This window comes from Platalea leucorodia (assembly GCF_965183815.1).
Source record: "Platalea leucorodia genome assembly, chromosome: 5".
Classification (NCBI taxonomy): domain Eukaryota; kingdom Metazoa; phylum Chordata; class Aves; order Pelecaniformes; family Threskiornithidae; genus Platalea; species Platalea leucorodia.
This window is the reverse complement of record NC_138827.1, coordinates 50,484,907-50,507,118: the sequence shown is the minus strand read 5'-3', so window position 1 is coordinate 50,507,118 and position 22,212 is coordinate 50,484,907. Positions and strand designations below refer to the sequence as shown.

The 22,212-nt window shown below is 45.1% G+C and overlaps 1 protein-coding gene across 1 annotated transcript; it reads left to right on the top strand.

The window, feature by feature from the left end:
• The first annotated feature begins 1,618 nt into the window (after positions 1-1,618).
• On the top strand, positions 1,619-20,922 carry TMCO1 (transmembrane and coiled-coil domains 1). The gene is made up of 7 exons (XM_082312109.1): positions 1,619-1,807; positions 3,174-3,251; positions 6,689-6,748; positions 10,803-10,849; positions 11,462-11,529; positions 15,114-15,258; positions 20,568-20,922. Exons 1-7 carry the CDS (start codon positions 1,738-1,740, stop codon positions 20,664-20,666), a joined length of 567 nt encoding a protein of 188 aa, XP_082168235.1. The 5' UTR covers positions 1,619-1,737; the 3' UTR covers positions 20,667-20,922.
• Positions 20,923-22,212: the final 1,290 nt, after the last annotated feature.

Genomic DNA, 22,212 nt, shown 5'->3' with positions numbered 1-22,212 from the left:
AGGAAAGCCAGGGAGCTCTAAAGAGAGGGAGAGAATGTGGCGGACAGCACACAGCACAGCCAAGTGCATGAGGTGGCACACAGCAGGGCACAAAATATTATCATGGGTCCTGCCACATCATCAGCCGTTAATATCTTCCTGCTGCTCACCCTAAACTGAAATATCCATCCTTAATTTCATCCCTGTCTCCCTGATGGCTCTTGCTCAGTTCTCTCCTCCCTCCTCCTGCTGGACTCCTGTTGCTCATGGCCAGGTTCTGCTCTCAGTTCTCCCCCGATCTTGCAAAAAGCTCCTCATGCATGGAGGCGGCGCCAGGACTTTCCTGGGGCACAGAAGGTGCTTAGCTGCAACTTGCACTGACGCCTGACTCATTGCATAGCCACCTGCAGAGATGTGACTTTCATGTTTCCTTGTATGCAAATGTCACCAGGCTCTGGAGGATTTGTTTGCTGTCTAATCTCACGCCCTCACTTATTACTTGCGCTGCTTTCTCTGAACTATGGTTTTGTCACCGTCTTTCTGAACAGAGTGTTTAATTTATGGGCGACGGCAGGGCTTTTTACCTTCCGTATTTTTCACTCAGCTCTGCGCATGTAATCCCACAGTGCATTGCTCGTCACTGATGGCACGCTCCTCCGTTACGTAAGGACAGGCAGAAACCTGCCCTTCCCTGCCTGCCCTGTTTCCTTTTCTGTATTTCTGCTTTCTAGGTCTCCTTACCCCATTACAACTTGTGGATTTGGTCTAGTTCTGTTGCTCCAGGTATAACCACTGGAGCCTCAATAAAAGTCAGTTAGTCTCTCTGCTAAATCCTTGCCATTATTTCACTGTCCTCGTTAGTGTTCTTCTTAGTCTCATCCCATCTGTGAATATTTTACACATACACAGCAATGTAAGATTTACTTCCCTGCTTCCAGCCCTTTGAATTACTGAATGCAGTCCTCTGCTGCTGGCTGTATGAGAGAACAGGCGAGCAATGAATCCCGATAAAGGGCAGGCAACATATTTGCAAATATTTGATCCCAGAAAATGCCTCCCACCGCTATGCGCTAACAGGTTATTCACGCCATTGGCAAATTAACCCAGGGCACAACTTTAGAAACCAGGAAGGCTGCTCCACACAACCCCTTGGTGACTGTGGTGGGAACGCTGAACAAGATGCCCTGTGCATCTTCTCCTGGAAAAGGTCTCAGAGCGGCTCGGAGGGAGCCCTATGGGGCACCACGGCCCAGCAAGACCCCGGGAGGGCAGCGCTGGCAGCAGGAACCCCACCACGGGCCCCGCGCAGGGCCTGGGCACCCCCAGAACCAGGTGTGTGGGACTCGGGGGGTGCTGGGGCAGGAGGCCGGCCCCCTCCCAGCCACAGGGATGGCGCCTGGTCCCGGCTCCGCTCCCCAAAGAGAGCCGTGCCCGGGGACCCCTACCCCCGCCGCCATGACAGGCTGCGCGGAGCCACGAGGCCGCGCTCCCCGAAGCCGGCGGGAGGGGCGGGGCCCCGCCGCCAGCATTGACAGCCGCCCCGCCCAATCAGAGCAGCGTCCGCTGGCGCTTTTCCCGCCCCTCGCTCTTCCCGCGGCTTCTCTCTGAGCGCCGCGTCGATTGGTCAGCGTAGCTTCCCGGAAGCGCGGGAGCTCGCTTCCGGCTGTTGCTAGGCGACGTGATCCCCGGTAGCTTCCGGGTGGCGGGGTCTATTTCCGGGAGCGCGGCAGCGTTACCGGGGTGGGGGGTGGCACCATCATGAGCACCATGTTCGCCGACACCCTCCTCATCGTCTTCATCTCGGTGTGCACCGCGCTGCTGGCGGAGGGTGAGTGCCGGGCCGCCGCTCCCCCAGCCGGCGGCGGGCCGGTGGGGCCTGTCCTAGCTGGGCGCTGGCGGAGCGGGGAGGGCCTTGGGGCCGGTCCTGGCCTGGGGTTCAGTTACTCAGGGCCGCTTGAGGCCTGGTGGTTGGCGGCTGGCTTAGGCAGGGTGTAGGCACCGTGGAGGACAGCAGCGAATAACTCTTAGACAAAACTGACCTCTGATGTGAAGGGGTGGGGATTGGGCTCGTTTGGTCGAGGAGGAGGAAGGCTATGGGAGGATGGGTTAACAGTTTCCAGTGTGCCTGAAAGAGGACACTGGTGGTTTTCTGTAACTCTTGTGGGAAGGATGTGAGAAAATTGCCTGAACTTGCAATGATGGTGACTTAGATTGGTTGCTTGAAAGGGCTTTTTAAATGGTAGAGTGTTGAAATAGGTGCAGCTTTTTGAAGACAAGTTGGATAGGTACCTTTTGGGGTAGTCAAAGTTGGAGGCTGCTCCCTCTTCCTGGCACTGAGCTCTATCCCTAAATCTTCTTTGTAACAGAGCTGCAAGATACCATCTCTGGGTGTTCAGGGGTGGGGAGAGTCCCAGGTGGGATATGATACTTGCTTTTTAGGAGCTCTACTGCATTGCATTTGGGGTTAGATGGTGTACACATCCGTTGCCTTTCACAATACAAAGCTGTGTTGACCTCAGAAGCTTCTACATCTCTTCTCTGCAGCTGGTAATCCCTGGGTCTCAGTAGCACAGTCCTGTTGTCAAACCAAAGCCAAAAAAAGGGCCAAAAGTTTTGTGTAGGAGCTCAGATTAAACTGTCCACAAACCACTGGTTCTGCACTTGTGGCACAACTTGTTTTGGTGACGTTTGAGCGCAAGGAGTTAGACTGGAGAATCTCTTGAGATCTCTTATAGCCCAATATCTCGTCTGCCTTTTCAAAATGTGCTACTACTAATGGGCATGTCCTGGTAGGAGCGGAAATTATTCCTTGGGCCTTAATTAGGTGCTATGAAAATGTAGAACACAAAGATGTTTATTGCTTTAATCAGCTCCTGGTTTTAAGGTGAGCAACAGCTGGTAAATATGATCATGAAGGAACTGAATGAGACCCACAAAACAGCGGTGCTCAGTAAGATAGCTGGTAACTTCTAAAGACTTTTTTTTAATAGGCGCCATTGTTACATGGAACTTGAGAAGGAGGTTTGAAGGGAAGTGATGATATAGCTTTCTGGTGATCTGTGGTATCTTTGCTGTATTATAGCGTGGTTTTGTAGACCTGACGTCTATTTTTTGCATATGTATTTGCTAACTTGTATCGCTATTACTGCAAGAAGTCTTTACTTCTCTAGTTACTTGCTGAGTGTTTGTTTCAGGTATAACTTGGGTGCTGGTATACCGAACAGACAAATACAAGAGATTAAAGGCTGAAGTGGAAAAACAGAGCAAGAAATGTAAGTACTCTTCAGACATTAGAGAACGTGTCTTGCTGCTCTTGTTACATCGTGCTTTAGCAGATGTCAAATTGAATAGAGTCTGTGCTCTGAGAAATTCCTGCTGCCTCTTCTGCTGAGGGAGAGAACTTTCTTCAGCTTGGATTTCATAGAAGCGTAATTTTACAAGGTACACAAATCTGTATTGAGGGGACTTGTTTCTGTCCTTAATTCTTGTCTTTTGCTGGAGGGAAGGTTAGTACAAAGACCTGTTGCGTTGTCCGAATTGCCCCTCCTCTTAATGGAGGACAGGAGGGAGTAAGAGATCAGTACTGGCATCTTTTCTTCTGAACATGAGTAGCCGGTGTCTGTATATGTAGATTCCTTTAGATACCTGAAATAAGTTCAAAGGTGCAGTTTCTGCTTTTCAAGGGCAGTGGAGAATTTGACATCTGTAGTAAGAAAGAACTAGGATTGAATAATGAATACCATGAGAGGAAAGCATAAAATAAAGAGTAAAAGTGATGATTAATGGTGGGGGATGAGTAAAGACAAAGTCATGATAGAAAGGTCTGAGCTTTCAGCTGGTATAAAAATAAATTATACTAGTGTAAACTGGAAACAAATAGAATTAATTAGAAAAAGAAGTCCCAGGTTACTTCAGTTACACGTTACTGAGAGGCATTGAACAAAGGACAAGGGAGGAAGGGAAAAGGGAGCAGAGGCTGAGCAGTCAGAAGATATGCATTGGATATTAAGAGGAATGGCAAACAGGAGGGTCTAAGCATGGAGTGTTTCAATGGACTAGTCTGTATCAGAAGCCAAGGAGCAGAGGAGAAATTCAGCTGACCTTTCAAACTCAGCTGTATGTGCCTACACAAGTTGCAGCAGTAAGAGACAGCACACAACAATGGGGCCCAAACCTGAGCTGGTTTTACCTTAAAAGTATTTCGCCATGATGTCAGCGCTCTTAGTGTGTGAGAGAACAATGTTATCAAAGCATACTCTTTCCAGTCTAGCTTATTCCAGCCTTCTCCTGGGCAAAATAAACTGAAGAGTTGAAGTATAGTCATGCTTGTGTCACAGCTCCTAAATTAGGGGCTTTTTGTCATCACAGCAGTAGCAGATGGGGATTGCATCTCTGCCTGCCTCACTTTAATCCCACTTGACTGACAAAATTGTGTAGGGTAGAATTAGCCCCAGAAGAGCAAGTTAGAGAAGTAGTTGAAACCCAGCTGAAAACTTTGAGTTAATGTCCTAGTGTGTTGAAAGCAGTTAGGAGGACTTAATCTCTGGGGCTTTGTGATTGCTGTAAGAGTTTAATGCTGTTTGTTTTTATAGCTCTCCTGGTATCTAGGCTATAATTTGTGATGGGAAAGATGTGAGGTTCATGCATCTCAATTAGTTTCTAACCTCCTTGTTTGATTTCCCCACCCCAACAAAAAAAAAAAAAGTAGAACCAAATAAGCTTGGCTTTTCTCTTTTCCTCCTAAGCTAAGGACAGCTGGCTGACCTGAAGGCTTACAGACAACTTGCAGAGTAGACCACTTGAGCCACACCTTTCAACTGTTATCTAACACATCTGAAACAGGAAAAAACACATTTGAGATCTTTAAGTGCTCCCATGAGAGTCCTAGCAATCCTTAGGATTTGCAAAAACAAATGGGCCAAGTGGTGTGCTTGAGCAGACATTGTTACTCACAGTCCTTAGTTTCATCTCTTTCTGTCCTCTTTCTGTTGAGAAGCACAGCATTGTCTGAGACTGCTGCAGAGATTGCAGTAAGCGTTCTGGGGTAAATGTAGTGGTAAATTTGCAAGGCTGAAGGCTATCCTTAGAATTGCTGCTATGTTGCTCATGTACGTTCCCACAGACAGGCTTTCGAGAATGCCTGACAGTTATTTGTTCTGCTCGAACCATAAGGGGAGTAGGGCTGTAGAGTTCCTCGGGGTTGGCATAAGGCTTAATAGTGCCGTCTAGAGTGAAGCTGGGGTCTGGAGGAGCCCTCTTGTTAGGGCTCGGAGCAATAGGTAGGCCTGAAAAGAGTCAAAGTGTTCTTCAGTTGGGTTTAGAGTGGGGGGCCATGGGGTTATGTGGACTAGGATTGATGGACTGATCAGGATCCCCGAGCTGGATTTGGCATAAGGAAGGTTACGGAGAGAGCATTCTGTTAGCAGTGGGTGGGTTGTATCATCTGGCACCTCTCTCCCACATTCCCTCTAAGCAGACTTCCCTGTTTTTTCCCCTTGTGCTAGCCTGCCCATCAGAGGTATGCTTGTTCTTTGGAAAAAACAATTGTGTCTTACTACATTACCGTGGAAGAGATGATGTTTAGGTATCTTGTCTGGGCTAGTGTGGTTTTCTTAGCAGTTGTGACTCACTTGCTTATCACAGGCATTTCAGAAGCCAGCACTACAAATCCTTGTGTGACTTTAAAAGCTGGCTCTCTTTATTTCACCTGTGCTTTGAAGTCAAGGCTAGATCTGTGCTCAGCTAGTATTTCCTATGGGAGAACAGTCCTAATGCTCAGGTCTCTAAGCTGGTTCTGTGAGCTAATAAAAGAGCCAAGTCTATTCGTTGGTAGAGTAGATATGGTACAGATACATAGAGTTTAGAGTAAATAAAGGGTTTGCTATCTGTTGTTAAACCGTAGCCGTGCTTTACCGTCTCCACTTCTTGTAGTGCTCTTGTTATAGGTCTTAAATTAAAATGTCTCTTACTTTCTGGAAAAGCTCTTCTTGCTGTCAGCAGAAGAGCGTTTGCAGATGAGCAGCCCATTTACTGTGTTATAAGTTCACTGTACTGGCTTTATGTTAGCCTTTTTTGCTGCAGTGGTAGTTGTTTGCAGATGCTTGGTGAGTGTCTGATTTGGGGTCTTAGTAACTTTGAGCTTAGGCTCCTACTTTAAAATATTGGAAATGCTTCAGTACTAATTAATTGAAGAATGGAGAGGCTGTGGCTGACTGCTTGGACAGCATTTCCCCTGAGAATGCCTGCCTGTGAAGAAGGGATGTACGAGAACACAGGCTTTCCTATGTTCTGCTTCCCACTGCAGATAATCAGGAGCAGAGCTTGCCACAAAGCTCTTTTCACTACACTTGCTGAATCAAAAGTACTGTCTAGTACTAATGACAAATCAGCAAGGGTCATTTGAGCCAAAATTGTCCCCAGACTGCTCAGTTAACAGTTTAATGGGCTCTTGACAGAGTTTAAAATTAACCCTTTAAATATTCTGATATGTCATCCAGGGTTTTGAATTTTTTTAATTATTTTTAAGTGTTCGGTGGAGTCAGCCTTGGTGGTTTATAACTTGTTGATTCTGAATATGTTCTTAGTCATACCTAGCTTCCTTTTTTGCCCCTCTTCTCTAAAGGAATACAATGTTTTGTTTTGTGTGTGGAAAACGGGTGGTGGTATCCCTATGCAGAAATGATGGAATATCTTTCTTTTCACTTGGCAGTGGAAAAGAAGAAGGAAACAATAACTGAATCTGCAGGCCGACAGCAGAAAAAGAAAATAGGTAAGATTGGGAGAGGAGTGGAGTGTGTCCAGAGGAGGGCAATGAAGTTGGTGAAGGGTCTTGCTGGAGCGCGTCCAGAGGAGGGCAACGAAGCTGGTGAAGGGTCTGGAGCACAAGTCTTATGAGGAGCGGCTGAGGGAACTGGGGTTGTTTAGTCTGGAGAAGAGGAGGCTGAGGGGAGACCTTATTGCTCTCTCCAACTACCTGAAAGGAGGTTGTAGCGAGGTGGGGGTTGGTCTCTTCTCCCTAGTAATGAGTGATAGGACGAGAGGAAATGGCCTCAAGCTGTGCCAGGGGAGGTTTAGGTTAGATATTAGGAAAAACTTCTTCACCGAGAGGGTGGTCAAGCATTGGAACAGGCTGCCCAGGGAAGGGGTTGAGTCTCCATCCCTGGAGGTATTTAAAGAACGGATAGATATGGTGCTTGAAGACATGGTCTAGATGGACTTGGCAGTGACAGGTTGACGGTTGGACTCAATGATCTTAAGGGTCTTTTCCAACCTTAACGATTCTATGATTCTATGAGTGCGGTGCCCCAAGAATGAGAGAAGGTTGAGAAACTTATAGAAGTGATTATCCTTTCCTTCCTTTCAAAACTATTTATTTAAAGTGGTACTAGAGCTGATTTTTGGCTTGATGACTAGAATATCAACAGTTTTGCCTTACTCTTCCAAGACAGGAGACATCTAGCCTCCTGATGGCTTTAGTCAAATGTGGAAAAGGGCAGCATCACTGAGAGGAGCAGCACTTCTTGCTGAACTCGTTGCCTTTCTCTCGGATTTGAGCCTTTATATCAGTGACTGTTGTTAGCTTCTGTTGTCAAAGCTCTTTGCTGCAGTGCACTGTCAGCTTGCAATAGCTATATGACTGTATGATTGTGATTTTTGGATCTTTCATTTTTTTTCCTCACTTGAACACTTCAGAGCTGAAGGTGTTTGCATGTTAACTCTAACTGCACTTAGATTTTTTCAAGTTTGATTAAATCAGTTTTGCTCAATTTTAAGTAGTGTTTTATTTTTCCATTATTTTTTTATTGTCAATAAGCTTAAGTCTTTAAGTGCTGAACTATGAAAGCACGACGTGGTAGATGTTTAACAGACATGAGTTTTAGAAAGTTCTGTTATCTGCAGGACTCTGAAGTAAAACGTGCTGCAAAGCTCAGTTAAATTATTACAGAAATCGTGGCAGGAACACTTCTGAAAGCTCCTGGGAGTTGGTTTCCTCATTCCTCTGTAACACCAGGTAGCTGGATTAGTCATTTGATCTGTACAAAGCTTGGTAATAATTATAAACATATCTTCAAACAGTTCTCCCTAGGTATAAAACCTGTTATCGCTAGACTCTTGAAGGGACAGGAGCCAAAATTCTTCCTCTTGTGCATTTTCAGTTCTTAATCTTGAATAATCCATGCATGGGATGAATACTACTTGGTGAATAAGGCAACTTTTTAATGTTACATGCTGTTGTTACGTATGGCTGCTTTTGAATGTGCGGCAATGACTTTTTTTGCAGGGCACCATCCAAGCTATGTTCCTAGCAGAGAATATTTTACTTGTGCTTGGATTAAACTAATAAACAGTAGAATCTGAGGAATTCAGATGCTCCACCAATTTTTTTGTACACTGAAATAATCTTGTTTTGCAAATGCAAAACAAAGCACAAAGGGACTAAGAACAGAACTTAGGAAATGACCACTGATTTTGTTTGCTGTGATGCTTGCTGGCCAAGCCTAAGATACTGAGACTGACTTTCTGATTTTTCTTTTTGCGTGTGCTGCATAACTTCAGTGTCTCATTTGTTTTCAGGCGGAGCTGAATTCTTAGTGTTTATGAAAAATCAGGCCCTAAATGTCAAGCTGGACATCCAGAAAATGACTCACAGCTGTTAACTGCTTTTGAAATCTCTGATCCCAGTAACTTACTGGATGTCAGATCATTCTGCAAGATGTAACATTGTTGTAACAGCTAATTTACTTGTGCTGGAGTTCCTTTAAATTCTACCATTCTAGTTTAAAAAAAAAAAAAAAAAGAGCTGAGGCTTTACAGATAAGTCACAGCTGTGGTACAGACCTGCCTCAGTTGCCATCTGTTTTGTGCACAGAAGGTGTGTGTATGATATTACTTGGTTACGTAAGGGATGAATCATACATAGGAGGAGGTAGGGTGAAAGTTGCATGGGAAGGCTTAATTTGGTGCTTCTTACTTATCAGACTTTTTATTTTTAAGTGTAAAGTGAACCGACTTCAGTCACGTTGTGTCTAAATCACCTTTCACACTGCTGGAACAGGATGCCTTTAACACCATGGTGCAGCCCTCTGTCATTTCAGCTTAAGGAGTGTGTGTGTTAGCTTAAACTTTGCTACTGTTTTCTGTGTCCATGTGCCCCTGGAAGAAAAGTCAGTGATGTTCCCAGGAGTGCTGGGTAGACAGCAAAACACAAACAAAAAGCACACAGTGCTGGCAAATAAGATTATTGCTGTATCCCTGTATCTTCATGGTTTGTGTTCCAATGAGCAGAATAAGATTTTTGGACTCCAGGGTGCTGTTTGTTGACCCAGTTCTCTTTTTCTGTGCCTCTACTCAGCTATATAGCAAAGTACTTAAAGGCTGCTTATGTATGACTTGGGCAGGAATAGACCATTTATGTAAGGACAGCCAGAGCCTGTTTGTTTTGAATTTGTAGAAATGGGTGAGAAACAGGTCAGGTATATTGGGGGATCAGGGCTGTATTCTTTATCCCTGTGTAACCTTTAGCCCATCTAAATAGATGGTTAGGTATGTAGCAGAGGGAAAAAACAAGTATTTGTGCCAAATGTGATTCCTAAAGAGCTGGCCTGTGGTTGCTGAAATGTCCCAGAACAAAACTCTCCACCTGGGTCAGGAAGCAGGTGTCTGGGAAGTTCCTGCCAGAGTGGATGGTTTGTAGTTAGGAGCAATTGAAAACAGCAATGAGGATTCTAAGCAATTGGATAGGGGCATTGCTATTGCCTTTCATAATGCTTACTGTGAGTCCCTGTATTTAGCAGGGGCTTGAAAGATAACTGTTGAGCTTCTGTGCTGTGGGCCTCTTGTACTGAAACTTCAGCAGGGATTCACTGGACAACTTGCATGCTGGATACCCCTTGACAGTCCTTCTGCATCCCCCCTCTCTTTGCTCACACTGTTCTTTGGATATTTCTTCATTGTCCACATCCTTACTTCAGCTAGATGTTGCTTCCAAGCCCTGGCTGCCCCTCTGGATCCTCAGTCTGAGAGGAGCATAGTGGACAAGGGACGATGGGGATGTGGGACAGGAAAGGTGACAGGTGGTGGATAATGCCCAAGGCCAGAGCAGTCCTCCAATGAGGGGCATGGAAAATGCCCTCTCAGAAAACTAGGCATCTTTTGAAGTTTGTGGTGACTTAGGGACAGACTAAATTTCCAAAATAGTATTTTAAAGTATTCTCTGCAAAGCATAGTAATACATGCATTACTGAAATTCATGTAGAAAATCTCTTTCCTCTTTGGAGAATCTTTTAGGTGTGACAAGGGTCCAAAATTCATTACTAAGACCAGCAGGATGTTAGCCTTGTGGAGGTGCAGCTCCCAGCTCTGTGTACGGTTTCGGAGTCCCTTGTGACACCTCCAAAATGAAATCCTTTCTTACATAATGTATTTATAATGGTGAGCCTGGTGTGCAGCAAATTGAGACTGCTCTCTTTCGGAAATGTGATATAGAGGCACTGTCTGCTTTCTGGCAACACTGTTCACGCTACTGTGTTAGTTGGTTGAGTTCGCAAATTTGACATTCTGTGCGTTTCTTTCAAAAGCGCTGAATGTGCGTTTCTAGCCGCCTCCTCTTTTGTGCCTGCTTTGCTGCATGTTGCTGTGGTGGAGAAGCAGTTGACTATGTACAGTTTTTCACTTTCTACTGTCTGAGATAGAGAGCTGGAGTTGGTTTTGGAAGTGTTATTTGTTTGAAGAGCCAAGAAGGTTAAGTCTTCCTGGAAAGGAAAACACTCTGGTTTCTGGGTTGGTACAACTGATTATAACTGTTGTTGTTTTTGTCCTTCCAGAGAGACAAGAAGAGAAACTGAAGAATAACAACAGGGACTTGTCAATGGTAAGAAAATTAAAGCCAGTTTGAAGATTTCAGTCAGCTTTCCAACAGAAAGACTATGCAATTGGCAGACATAGCGGCTTTTCCTCCTGAAAGGTCCTTCTGGATTATCTATCTCTAATAGCTACAGATTTTAGTATGAGCCACAGAGTTCTCCAGCAGTTACTGCCTCATCTCATGCCCAGTCTTAGCTATTTTCATCTTTGTAAGTCTTCATGATGTTTTCAAAGTAGAATTAATTTGTCTGACTTCCTCTTGTAAGTTCGGTCTCCATAATGATCCCCTGCTGATTGATTGTATAGGCTTAAGGAAAAAAAAAACAAACAACCTGTGAAGGTAACAGGATAGTTCTTGAGCACTTCCCCCCCCGCCCGCCCCTGAAGCAGCTCTTCACATCAGTGGTCCACTTTGTGGCTGCCTTTATACCCAGCTGTTGACCAGACTTCTCTTCAGGAGTTCTCCGGTCACTTTTACAATCCCTCTACCCTTCTAGGTCATCTTTTTTTCCTTCTGGATTCCCGTGATGTTGTACAAAGCCTGTTCTTAAGGGTGCGAGCCCATAATCCCTCAGTGTAGGCCTATTGTTTTGATTATCTCTGACCTTTCTGCTTGCAGGTTCGGATGAAATCCATGTTTGCCATTGGCTTCTGCTTCACTGCCTTGATGGGAATGTTTAACTCCATGTAAGTATCAACTTTCTGGATTTTTCTTAAATTTTCATGGTGAATGTATTCTCCACCTTCCCTCTGTCACCTGAAGTGTTACAGTGACAGAGTCCATCCAAGAACCATAACTAATCTGTATAAAATGGATGAATATTTCATATGAAGATGCTGTTGTTTGGTCATCACACCCATATTCTGCTCAAGAGGGAGCACTGCATGCTGAATCCAATCAAACTGAACAAATTGCATTCAATCTAGATACAGCTCTAACATTCTTTCTGCTTGGGAGCATCTCGGTAAGGGCAAGTTTGGTAGCTGTCAGGCAAGCAGCTACAGTCTTCAGCTTCTTTGGCTTTGCTATAATAGTGTGACCAAAGAATGCTCTTGCAAGTAAAACTGGGTCAGCTCTCTTGCCCTTAGAAATGAGCTGTAATTGCAGAGTTTGTTGTTGCCCTACTTAAGGCGATCAGAGTCAAGATACTAGCAGGTCCAGACATCGGCTCTAATCTTCTTTTGCTTTAAAAATGACCTGGGATAGGTCTAGTTTTAACGAAAAAAAAAAAGACAGAAAAAGCCCAAACTGGTTTGCACAGTTGTAGACAGCTTTATTTCAGACATGCAAAACTGAAAGACTCTGCTTGACTTTTAAACCTTGATTCAGTCTTGAAATGTGAACTTCCCGTTGGCTGTGAAATTTGAAGATAACATGAATATGGTTAGTATAATCTTTGGGAGGCTGCTTAATATCTGGGCAATATACTTGTCCTGCAAAGAGGATTTTATGTTCTTGGGCACCAAAACCTTTGGTCTCTGTGCTGGCAGTCCCCAGGATACAGTCAATTATTATTTTACTGTAGACCTGTGAGTGGATAAATTGTAAACAGGGGGTAACATAATAACAGAAGTACCACTCTGTGGACTCTTCATTTATTCAGCTCAGTCAGACTTCAGCATCTAGCATTCTCTGGAATGTTGTGAAACTCAGCAGAGGAACACAGCACTAAAGGACTTCAAGATTTGGATACAATCTCGAGTCATTGATGTCTCATTTAACTGTAGTCCTGAGTGGGGATGGAGGTGCATCGTGAGTCATGTGCCCAGCAACATAATGTCAGTGGGGGATTTATGGTGCATTTGAGGCATTCAAGTGCTTGCCTGGCTATTTGGGTGCAATACAAACACCACCACCACCCCTGCCTGTGAAACAGACTGAAAAACAAACTAAAAAAACCCACCCTACTCTGCCCACTTTCCTAGAGTGGGGAAGAGGCAGTTCAGAGTATGCTGTGACTGATGAGTGTTACAGGACACTACGTTCATCAAGAGCTTTAGGAAGGAACTGATTTTGGTTACATCCTGTGTGGCTCCTCCTTTCATAGATATTAACCTAAAAATCAGTTTATTGGTTTCTTCTCCTTTAAGACCACCAAGTTTACTTGTCTTGTTCCTCTTTTGAGGATTCCTGCCCACAGCGACCATGCTATAAGCCACAGACCTGACATGAAGCTTTTGCGCATACCTGTCCTTTAACCGTCTCTTTCTTTAGAGGGAACCTGAACAGCAGGAGTATCCAGAGAGCTCACTGATTGTTCGAATTGAAATAGCTTTCTTACTAATAGCTGAGGCTATTGAATTAAAATTTAAAGATTTGGCTGTCTTGTCTTTGGGGCTAGATAGTTAAATTTTTGCTTCTGGTCTCACTACAAGGTAGCTAGTGCACTTGTATCTGAATGGCAGCTTTGATGGGTTGTACTTGCACTGTTTGAAGCTGATAGAATGGTTTGATGGAGCTGGTTCTCACTTATGTACTGTCATTCTCTTGACATAGCATAAAGAGCAGCTGCTTGTCTCAGGAGGAGAGTACTTCAGTTATGAATTCAGGAGGCTCTTAGGCTCCCTCTGGGAAGCTGCTACTGCCAGGTCATCCGTGGAGGTGCTGTGGGTGTGGTATGAAAAGGAAGAAAAGGGTGGCTGACACCTGCAATGGTTGTAGCCTCATTTGCTTGCCTTTCCTGTTCTTGAATGAGTTCATTGCTCTGGGGGACAAAAGGAGCAGGAATTGCATAGAAGTAGCATGATGTGCTGCCCTTTGGACAAGTACCATGCAGACACTGCTGCTCTGTGGCTGGGCACCTCACCTTTGCCAAATGCCAGCTTAGCCAAAATGGAAGTTACTGCGATGACTGGCTCCCTTCCTTAGAGTGTCAATAGTAATGGGGCAGCCGGGTGGACCATGCTGGTAGGCTATGTAAGTGTCAAGAAGGCTGGTTTAAACCCAAAGAATAGAACGCTGTGCTGAAGATAAGCAGCTGAATGACTGTTGTGCTAGGGCAGTGAGATCGGTAGTGGTGGTGGCCTCCAAGCAGATGGGATTTCTCCTGGGAGAGTAATTGGCTTCTGTGTGTCTCGGTCTTCTCTTGTCAGAAACTTTTTAATGCAATCAATTCTCTGTCTTACTCTAGGAGTTGTGCATTTCAGTACCCCTTCGTGATAACTGTGAAAACCTGCTGGAATTAAAAGCAGGTACCTCGGAGTGCTACTGCTGAAGTACTTGTCACTCTCACAGCAGGAATGACACAGAATTTTAAGCCACTGGGGGATGTTACAGGGAGATAAACATCCGTTCCTAGCTCTTTTGCCAAACTGCCTGTGAGATGTAAACAAAGTTGGTGTGTGTTTGAGCTGTAGCTGTGTGAATGCATCTCCACAGGAAAGAACGCTCATTTAGGATCTCTTGAAACAAGAAACACCTGTTAGAAAATCAGCACATGCAGAGAAAATAACATCCAAATATGCACATGCTGATGAGGCGTCATACACACTTACTTCAAAAGATTGGGTTGACTGTCTGGGTTGGGAGAAATCTTTGCGAACTGGCCAGAATTCACACTCTGCCTGATGCCCTGGAATGTGGACCTGGAGGAGTTCCAGGAGTAGGACAGGCCGCTTGGAATATGCGGCATCGTCCTGCCTCTGCACTGCCTTCATTTTCAGAGCTAATGCAATGAAGACTGTTGGTATTAAAAAGCATTCCGTTGATGGCTCTCTTATGCATCCTTCTTGTGCTGAGAAGTATAGCTGCTCTAGGAAAGAAAAAGGTGTCTTTGGTTTATGCTCCGCTTAAAAAATGCTCTTTTGCTTAAAGCAAAGAGTCCATCTTCTTGCATTAACTGCAATACAGCAGGGTGATAGTCATCCATCTTTTATTCAAGTGCTCACTGTGTTCTGGGAAGTTATCTGCTAAATTTGACTTTTAAATAAAATGCACCGGTAAACTGCAAAACACCAACCAAATTTTATGAACCAGCAGCTTGTCCAGCTGATCATTGAAATCACTATGAAACACTTTGGCTCTGACTACGGCAAAACTGTTATTGAGGGAAGCCTCCTTACCCTGTGGGTGATTGCGTGTGGAGGGCTTTGCGAGAGAGGTGTATTTAGCCTCCTTGTTGTAGTGTATGTAGAGGTGGGCTGGAGAAGGCAGCATGGCTTTTTAGCCTTCCATGTGGTCTTATCTGCCTGTTGAAGATGCTCGCTTGTTCTTTCTATAGCCAAAGACTCTCTTACTGTCCCCAGTTGTGATCCAGTGCTCTGTTTTCCAGATTTGATGGCCGAGTGGTGGCAAAGCTTCCATTTATCCCCCTCTCGTACATCCAAGGTCTCTCCCACCGCAATCTTCTGGGTGAGGATTACACCGACTGCTCCTTCATCTTCCTCTACATTCTCTGCACAATGTCAATCAGACAGGTGAGTACATTGCTGTGTCTCTTGCATACCTGGAGCAGGGAAAGCACGTCGCCATCCATAAAGAGGAGTCTATTATTGCTGCCTGTTATTGATCTGTTTGTGGTTTCTGTGTTTGCCTTCATTCCTATGCTTCATATTCAAAGCAATTCTAGGTTGGGATCATAAAAACAGCCACTGTCCTGGACTGATGTAGGAGACTTGACTGGAGACTTGCACCACGGCACGAGGACAGAGTTGGCAGAAATGGGTTACTTTTGTGTGTGTGTGTGTGTCTGACTTTGTAGTTTGCCATTTCAAGAGATTGTCTCCATCAGAAGCCAATCTAAGCACTGCTTCTCAGTAATTATGACTTTTACAGTAATATGAGAAAAGAGAAGTGTAGCATCTTCAGGGGAAACTTTCTTGGTGGCTTGAGGTTCTATAAAGGTTCAATCAGTCCATAAATTTGCTAGAAAAGTAAGGAAAGAGTTAAACCTGTTCTTTTGGGTTTGTCCTTCCTGTTTTTGCTGACTGCCCGACTTTTTTCAGAGTCTTAAGAACTTCACCTTTGGTGTCAAGTCTCTCCCAGTGTTTGGGATGTGAACAGAAAGGGGGTGTGGTATGATAACCCAAGAGTAGGCTACACATAGCTCTCCAGCAAAGCTGGTTAACCCCATCTTTTGAAATGAGAAGCATCAGTGAGGACAAAGGTGGTGCCTTTTCAGGAAGGTTTGCTAGCAGCTTAAGTGGCAGAATGGCTGGTAAGGAGAAGTGGACCTTCACAGTGCAACCAGAAGTCTACTTTGTTTTCCAAATTTCCCCAGAGAGTGCTGGGGATAAGTTAATAGACTTTGGGGGCTGGATGAATGCTGGTGCAACTAGCTGCAAATTCTCTTCTCTTCTGTATTTATATTTCCTTTTTCTTTGATTCACTTCCTGAATTCTTGCTGCTTTTCTCCTTGACCGACTTGTTGCTTTTCCTCAGGGGGTGCCAAGGGACTTAGAAAGACTTAAAGCAGATCAGCACAGGGAAGTGACATGTTATGCCAGCTGCTGTCAGAAGTTTGGATGAGGTTGATGGAGCAGCTTAATAATAGAGAGTTCCTTTAGTCACAAAGTGCATGCTAGTGAATTGAATTCTCCATAGCCCTCCATATTGGGTGCTTGTGTTGAAATGGATGTGTGTCTGGTCCTATGCAAAAGCAGATAATAAATTGGAGAATAAATTTATGTTGAAAGGGTCACCTGGAGGTCATCTGGCCCACCCCTCACTTCAAGCAGGGCCAGCTTCAGAGTAGCAAAGGCCAGGGGCTTCCTCATTCTGTTTGCTGCAAGACAAATCTTGTTTCACTTCCCAGTAACTGAAGCAGTGTTTGCTGCTTTGAAAGAAATGAGACCTTTTTAGCTCTTAAGAGCATCTTCCTGAATTCCTGGGATGCTGTGGGCTGATGCTGTTCCTTCAGGAAATCTTGTCAGGTGCTCCTCTGTGTTACTCACCTGTTACATGGAAAGTTCCTTCTTTCCAATGTTGCAGACTATTATATGAAACTAAATAGCACTGTCAGCAAGATTTTTCTGCACCCACTGGGTTGATTGGGGAACTCCCCTGCTGAAAAATCCCCCATGGATTTTTTTTTGGTCCAAAAATACAATTCCTGTGGTTAGTTCTAGTCCTGGGCATTTCCTGATGTTTCCTATTGTGAAATCAGTAGACGGCATGAACTGAGTGGTAGTCCAGTCTGGTTCTGGGCAGAAATGCTGAGCTGTTTGCAGTGGGTTAGGCTTTCAAAAGAAATTCTGGAAAAAAATTGCCCTTGTGCTTGAGAGTTCATGCTGGTGGCCCTGTGGAGGACAGAAGTTACTTTATTGCTTTGGAGAAAGGTGGTTTTGCTCTGAAGTGTTAGATTGCAGCCTTAATAGTGCTGCTTTATCTGTGTGATCGTGGTTAATGATACCTGCAGTTCTCCAGCTGCTAGACAGCTTGGTTTTGTCCTTCTTGATACATGGAGGGAAGGGCAGAGAGCAGCCACATTAGTTTGTGCAAAAGCTAGGAACTAAAGCTGTGATTGCTGGCATCCTGCTCTTGGCTTTATTACTATTTGAAAGAACTGATAACAGCATTGGCAAGAGGACTTTGAAGGGCTGTGAGAGGCCAGGGGAGAGGGGAAGAAAGTAATTAAGGGCTTAAAATGGTGCCAAAGTCTTGCTTTCGGTGCTTTCGATGACCTTGGAGGTGAAAGCTTTGTGACCCTTTGTGTTTCACTGTGTGCAAAAGGGGAAATCTCACCAGGTCAGATTCAAAACAGCTGTTAGGCCAAGGGAGGAGAACTGATGTGGGAGTTAATGTCTGGCTTGATACTGCTGACACAGGAGGAGGAGTGGAGGTGTACCAAAAGTCAGAGAACAGGTTGTGAACAAACTAAGGAGACCGTACATCCCTCAGCCTTCTCTTAAATCCTGGAGCTGCCTGTGAAGGGATCAAAGACAGGGAAGAGAGACATCCCTATGGAGCTCAGAAGTAGAGGAACTCGTGTGTGTGTGTGAGAAAAATGTGACCTGGAGGGAAATGCAGGGGAGTATGTGAGGGTGGGGAGACTAACTGGATGGTGATTAAACTGCCATTAGTGGGATGGGCAGTAGCAGCATCAGGCAGTCTCTTCATGTGGTCTTCAGGCATGTGAGAGTGATAAACTCTTCAAACACAGACTGGGAAGCTTGCTGCCTGTGACCTGGCCAGCATCTCCCAAAATAGTCAACTCACAGTGAGTAACTTCCTTTGCGCTGTTCCCAGCTCTCCCTGGCACGTAAATCCTGTCCCCTAGTTCCTCCTGCCTTCCTGTTTGGAGAGAGGAGGGTTGCTGGGAGAGGCCTTCCTAGGGTCCTTGAGCTGTTGGGTTTCAGCTGGGAAAGTCTGCTGCTGGGCTGGGCGGGAGGCATAATGTCAGGGTTACATCCTCTGTCCCTGCTCCTGTTTCTGAACTCCCAGCCTTCACCTGTGCTGTTTGTGAAGAGGAATATGCTGCTGTTCCTCAGGCGTTTGCTGGTCTTTGTTTCCTTTTCACACATGCCTGAACTGTAGCTTAGGCTGCCTCTCCCTGAGATGTGTTCCCAGTGGGAAGGGGAGCCAGCAATTATCCCTACTGCCAGGAGTGCACTTTCCCACACGGCCTGATCTTGGGGCAGGGAGCCACTTGCTGCCTTGTCTCTGAGGCTCCTTCTGGGTTTGAAGACAAAGCAGAAGCAGCTCCTGTACTTCCTGCAGTCATTTGAGGAAAGTTCAGAAGAGCTCAGATGAGGAATTTGGATCTATAAGTCTTAGTCTTCCCTCCCTGCTCCTGAAGGTGATGGTATTGTTTGTGTTGGAAGGAGACTCTGCAGGCTTCTTTGTGCAATGTGGTGTACACCAGACAGGACAGGTTTCTGCTGGACCTTGCCCCAGCCCTGGTGTTTCCAGCTGTGTAGACTTCAGGATTGCTGTCCAGCAAAACTTGCTTTGCAGCTAATGCAGGAGGCTAGCTGCCTTCCACAGCAAGGAAGGGACTACTGTGGAAGGATAATGCTGGAGAGTGACTGTAGCCTTGAATCCACATACAGACAAGCTGTCATCTCTCTTCCTCTTGGAACTGTTCAAGCAGATGGAGTGAACTTTAGCACCAGAGTTCTCCTCTCTCTTGATACTTAAAGGAACAGAGAGGAGGCAGTGCATACTTCTTTGCTTCCATGGATGCTGTGCTAGGATCTCTACTCTGCTCCACGGGTGAGCCAGTACAAAGCTGGTAGGATCCCGGTCCTGCCTGCTGCTGAGTCTGCAGCACCCTCTGGTGTTACTGAATCTGTCCATTAGCTGCTTTTGTTTTCTCCCTTCTGTCCATCTCTTCACTAGGGATGCTCTGAGAAGAGGAACCACAGGAAGGAGTCTCCCACAGTGAAATGCTCTCATTCAGTTGCTGAATATCAACCAGCGGCTGATTTATGTAGGCCATGGACTAAACCTGATGTAATTCCTTTTCAAGTGTTCCCCTCCTTTACTTTCATGCTTGTGTGTGGGCTGAAACCTTCCTTTCCATAGTCTCCACCTGGAATGATTCTGATTTTTTTTTTTTAACTTAGTTACTGTGGAATTATGAAGCTCTGTCTGCTTTTTTTTTCATTTGTTCTCCTTCCATGATCAAAAAGTTCAAGAACTCTGTGACCTTGCTGTCTGACCTATCCTGACAGTTATTTTGGAGAGGACACTCAGGTTTGAAGAAAATCCTCCTTCCTCCTTTTGTTGTCTCAATAGCCAGGACTCAGCTGGTGACATGAGGGGGACATGGTTGTTTTCTTCTTTCCTTTGCATCAGACGTCTTGCCAGCACTGCATGAGCAGCATCTTGAGCTATAGTTATTTACAGTGAAGGATGAAACTGAAAGAACTGATAGCTCTTTGTAGTTGCACTGTTGCAAAATTTGAAAGGAATTTCACAAAAATAGAACATTTAACTTCTAAATGTTCTACTGTGAGTTTTTAGCTAATGCCTGGCTCTGCTACTTAATTCTTTCCTTGTTTGTTGTTTTCCACTGAAACACCCTGCTCAGATGCAGATGAGGTCATCTCAATAGTCAGTTTTTGGTTTTTGCTACATATATCCTGTTATACTGCATATCTCCACCAAACCATTGTTCCGCCTGCATCACTAGCATTCATGTTAATTCTGTGCCTAAGCTCCTGACTTGAACTTGGCACGCATTCTGGTTGCCATGTTGCTGACCCAAATTCCAACTGCATTAGGAGAGAGCCTTCCTCACCAGCTTGCAGACCCTCAGGCTCTGATGGCCGCTATCAACAGGGGTTTCTGGAACTCATGAAAACCGAGGGCTGCTTCGGTTCTGCCTGTGAGCAGATGTTAGGAACCTGCTCCTGTGTGTGTACTGCAGTTAAATTGCAAAGATAACTTTTGAAGGTTGATCTTAAACCAACCAGTGTGCAGAGACATTAACGAGGTACCTGCCAGCTGATGGCGTGTGGTATGTAGCTGGAGGTGGAAAAGAACCCTCAACCCCAATATGGATTTAATGATCAGAACGCTTTTGTTGAGGTGGGGGAGAGGGGCCTAGCTCTAATTGTAGCCATTGTAGATGGTTGTCTGGCTCGGTGCTAAGCTTTTTGAAATGTATAGGGATAGAGGTCTGATATATAGTAGCCAGATTGGTAAGGCTATGTGGGTGAGAACCTGAATCTGTGGAAACTAGTGGGAAGGTTGTACTTGTAAGCAGAGTTGGGATTTCTTCCTCTTTGTCTCCCTTGTCATGGTCTGACAGTATCCTGCTCTTCTGTTCTTGTTTTTGCAGAACATCCAGAAGATGCTCGGTCTTGCTCCTTCCCGGGCTGCCACCAAACAAGCAGGGGGCTTCCTTGGCCCACCACCTCAGGCAGGGAAGTTCTCCTAAAGCACAGTTACAGCCTTCGTGGAAGGTCTGACCAGTGCACAAGACTGTCTTTGGGAGGTAACAAGATGGGATTCTGCACCAGGCTTCACATGTCCAAAAACAGCCTATGCAGTACTGGCCACAGTCTTGGAAACATCTTCCGTTTGGAGTGTTCTACCAGCAGCTGTTTGCTCATCAAACCAAGAAAGTTCTCAGAAGATAACTTGGCCTTTTTTTTTCTGGTGTTTCTGAGAAATAAATGGCATGGGCACGTTTATTTAGATGTCTCTTAATTGTGCTGTAGGACAAGTAGAAATACATTGATGTAGTGCAGTTGATTTAGTTTACGGCATGCGAATCAACTCAGGTAGCAAGAGTAGAAAGTAGACCTATCTGCGAAGTAGACAATTTGGAAAATTCAGAACGATTGTGCTGCGAAGTGACTCTCTTGTCTTAGCCTTACTGGCTCTAGTCCTGTGTAGCAGGGAGCTGGGGAGGTAGGTGTGCTTTGTTCTCCCTTTGCAAAACTTCCAGCGTGGAGGGTGAGGTTTTTCATTGCCTCAGGTGACTGCAGGCACCAGAACCTGCCCCTGCAGGCAGTCCCCATAGGGGTTGTTGATTTCTTGCTTCTGTGACCGGAGGTTTATCACACGGTACCTCTTACTGGGAGTTTTTCACTAGATGCGTGGCAAGAGGATAAATCTGAAACACCTTATGGCAGTGTGGAGCACACGCAATACCATATTAAATACTAAACATTGGATTAATTCTCACTAGTAAGTATGGGACACTTTTATAGGATTATTTAAAGATAAATTATGAGTGTGGAACCTCTGTTCAATGCTCTGCCTCTCAAAAATGAGTATTTGGCAGGTAAAGGAAAGCATCTACTGCATACTGATGCTGCCTGGCTCTACGGCTGCATTTTTTTTATTTTTACTTACAGTTGTGTCTGGTGTAGCTACAACCTTCCACGGGGAGCAGCCCTGGTTGTGTAATTCCTATTTCCCTTGTGTAGCCTCTCTTAGTTCAAGGGCCTGACTGCACAGCAAAGCCAGAAACCTCTCCAGCCTGTTACCTGCACAGGTCAGCTTTGTTGCAGTAGTTTATTCTGCAGCATATGGTTGTTGGATCCAACAGGATCTAAGCCAAATGTGATCAAGCATAACGGGAAACGGCACCTAAATGGCTTCAGAAGGGTTATGTGCAGTACAGTAGCCTTCCCTGCTGCTGTCAAACTCTGCCCTCAGCAAATCTGCAGGCATTGCATCACACCACACTTTGTCACCTGGGGAGGGAAGCATTTGCGCATCTAAATGTTATCTGAAAATCGTTGATCTGTTGCTATATTCTGGTTGCTTTCTGCTGTCATTTGTTTGATACAGTAGTTCCCTGGGGCTTGTTAATCATTATAACAAACTGAGGAGAACAAATTTCCTAACCTCGGCCTGAATTCTAAGAACCTACAAAACGGAATGAAAAACAACTTTATGAACACAGGAAGACTCTGGTTTTGAGGAAGAAAGGATGTTTCATGGATTAACTTAAAGAAAAAAGAAAAAAGCTG

Coding starts and splice junctions, on each gene's coding strand:
- TMCO1 (XM_082312109.1), top strand. CDS start 1,738: ATGAGCACCATGTTCGCCGACACCCTCCTCATCGTCTTCATCTCGGTG. Junction 6,749..10,802: donor ACAGCAGAAAAAGAAAATAG/GTAAGATTGGGA, acceptor TTGTCCTTCCAG/AGAGACAAGAAGAGAAACTG. Junction 15,259..20,567: donor GCACAATGTCAATCAGACAG/GTGAGTACATTG, acceptor TTGTTTTTGCAG/AACATCCAGAAGATGCTCGG.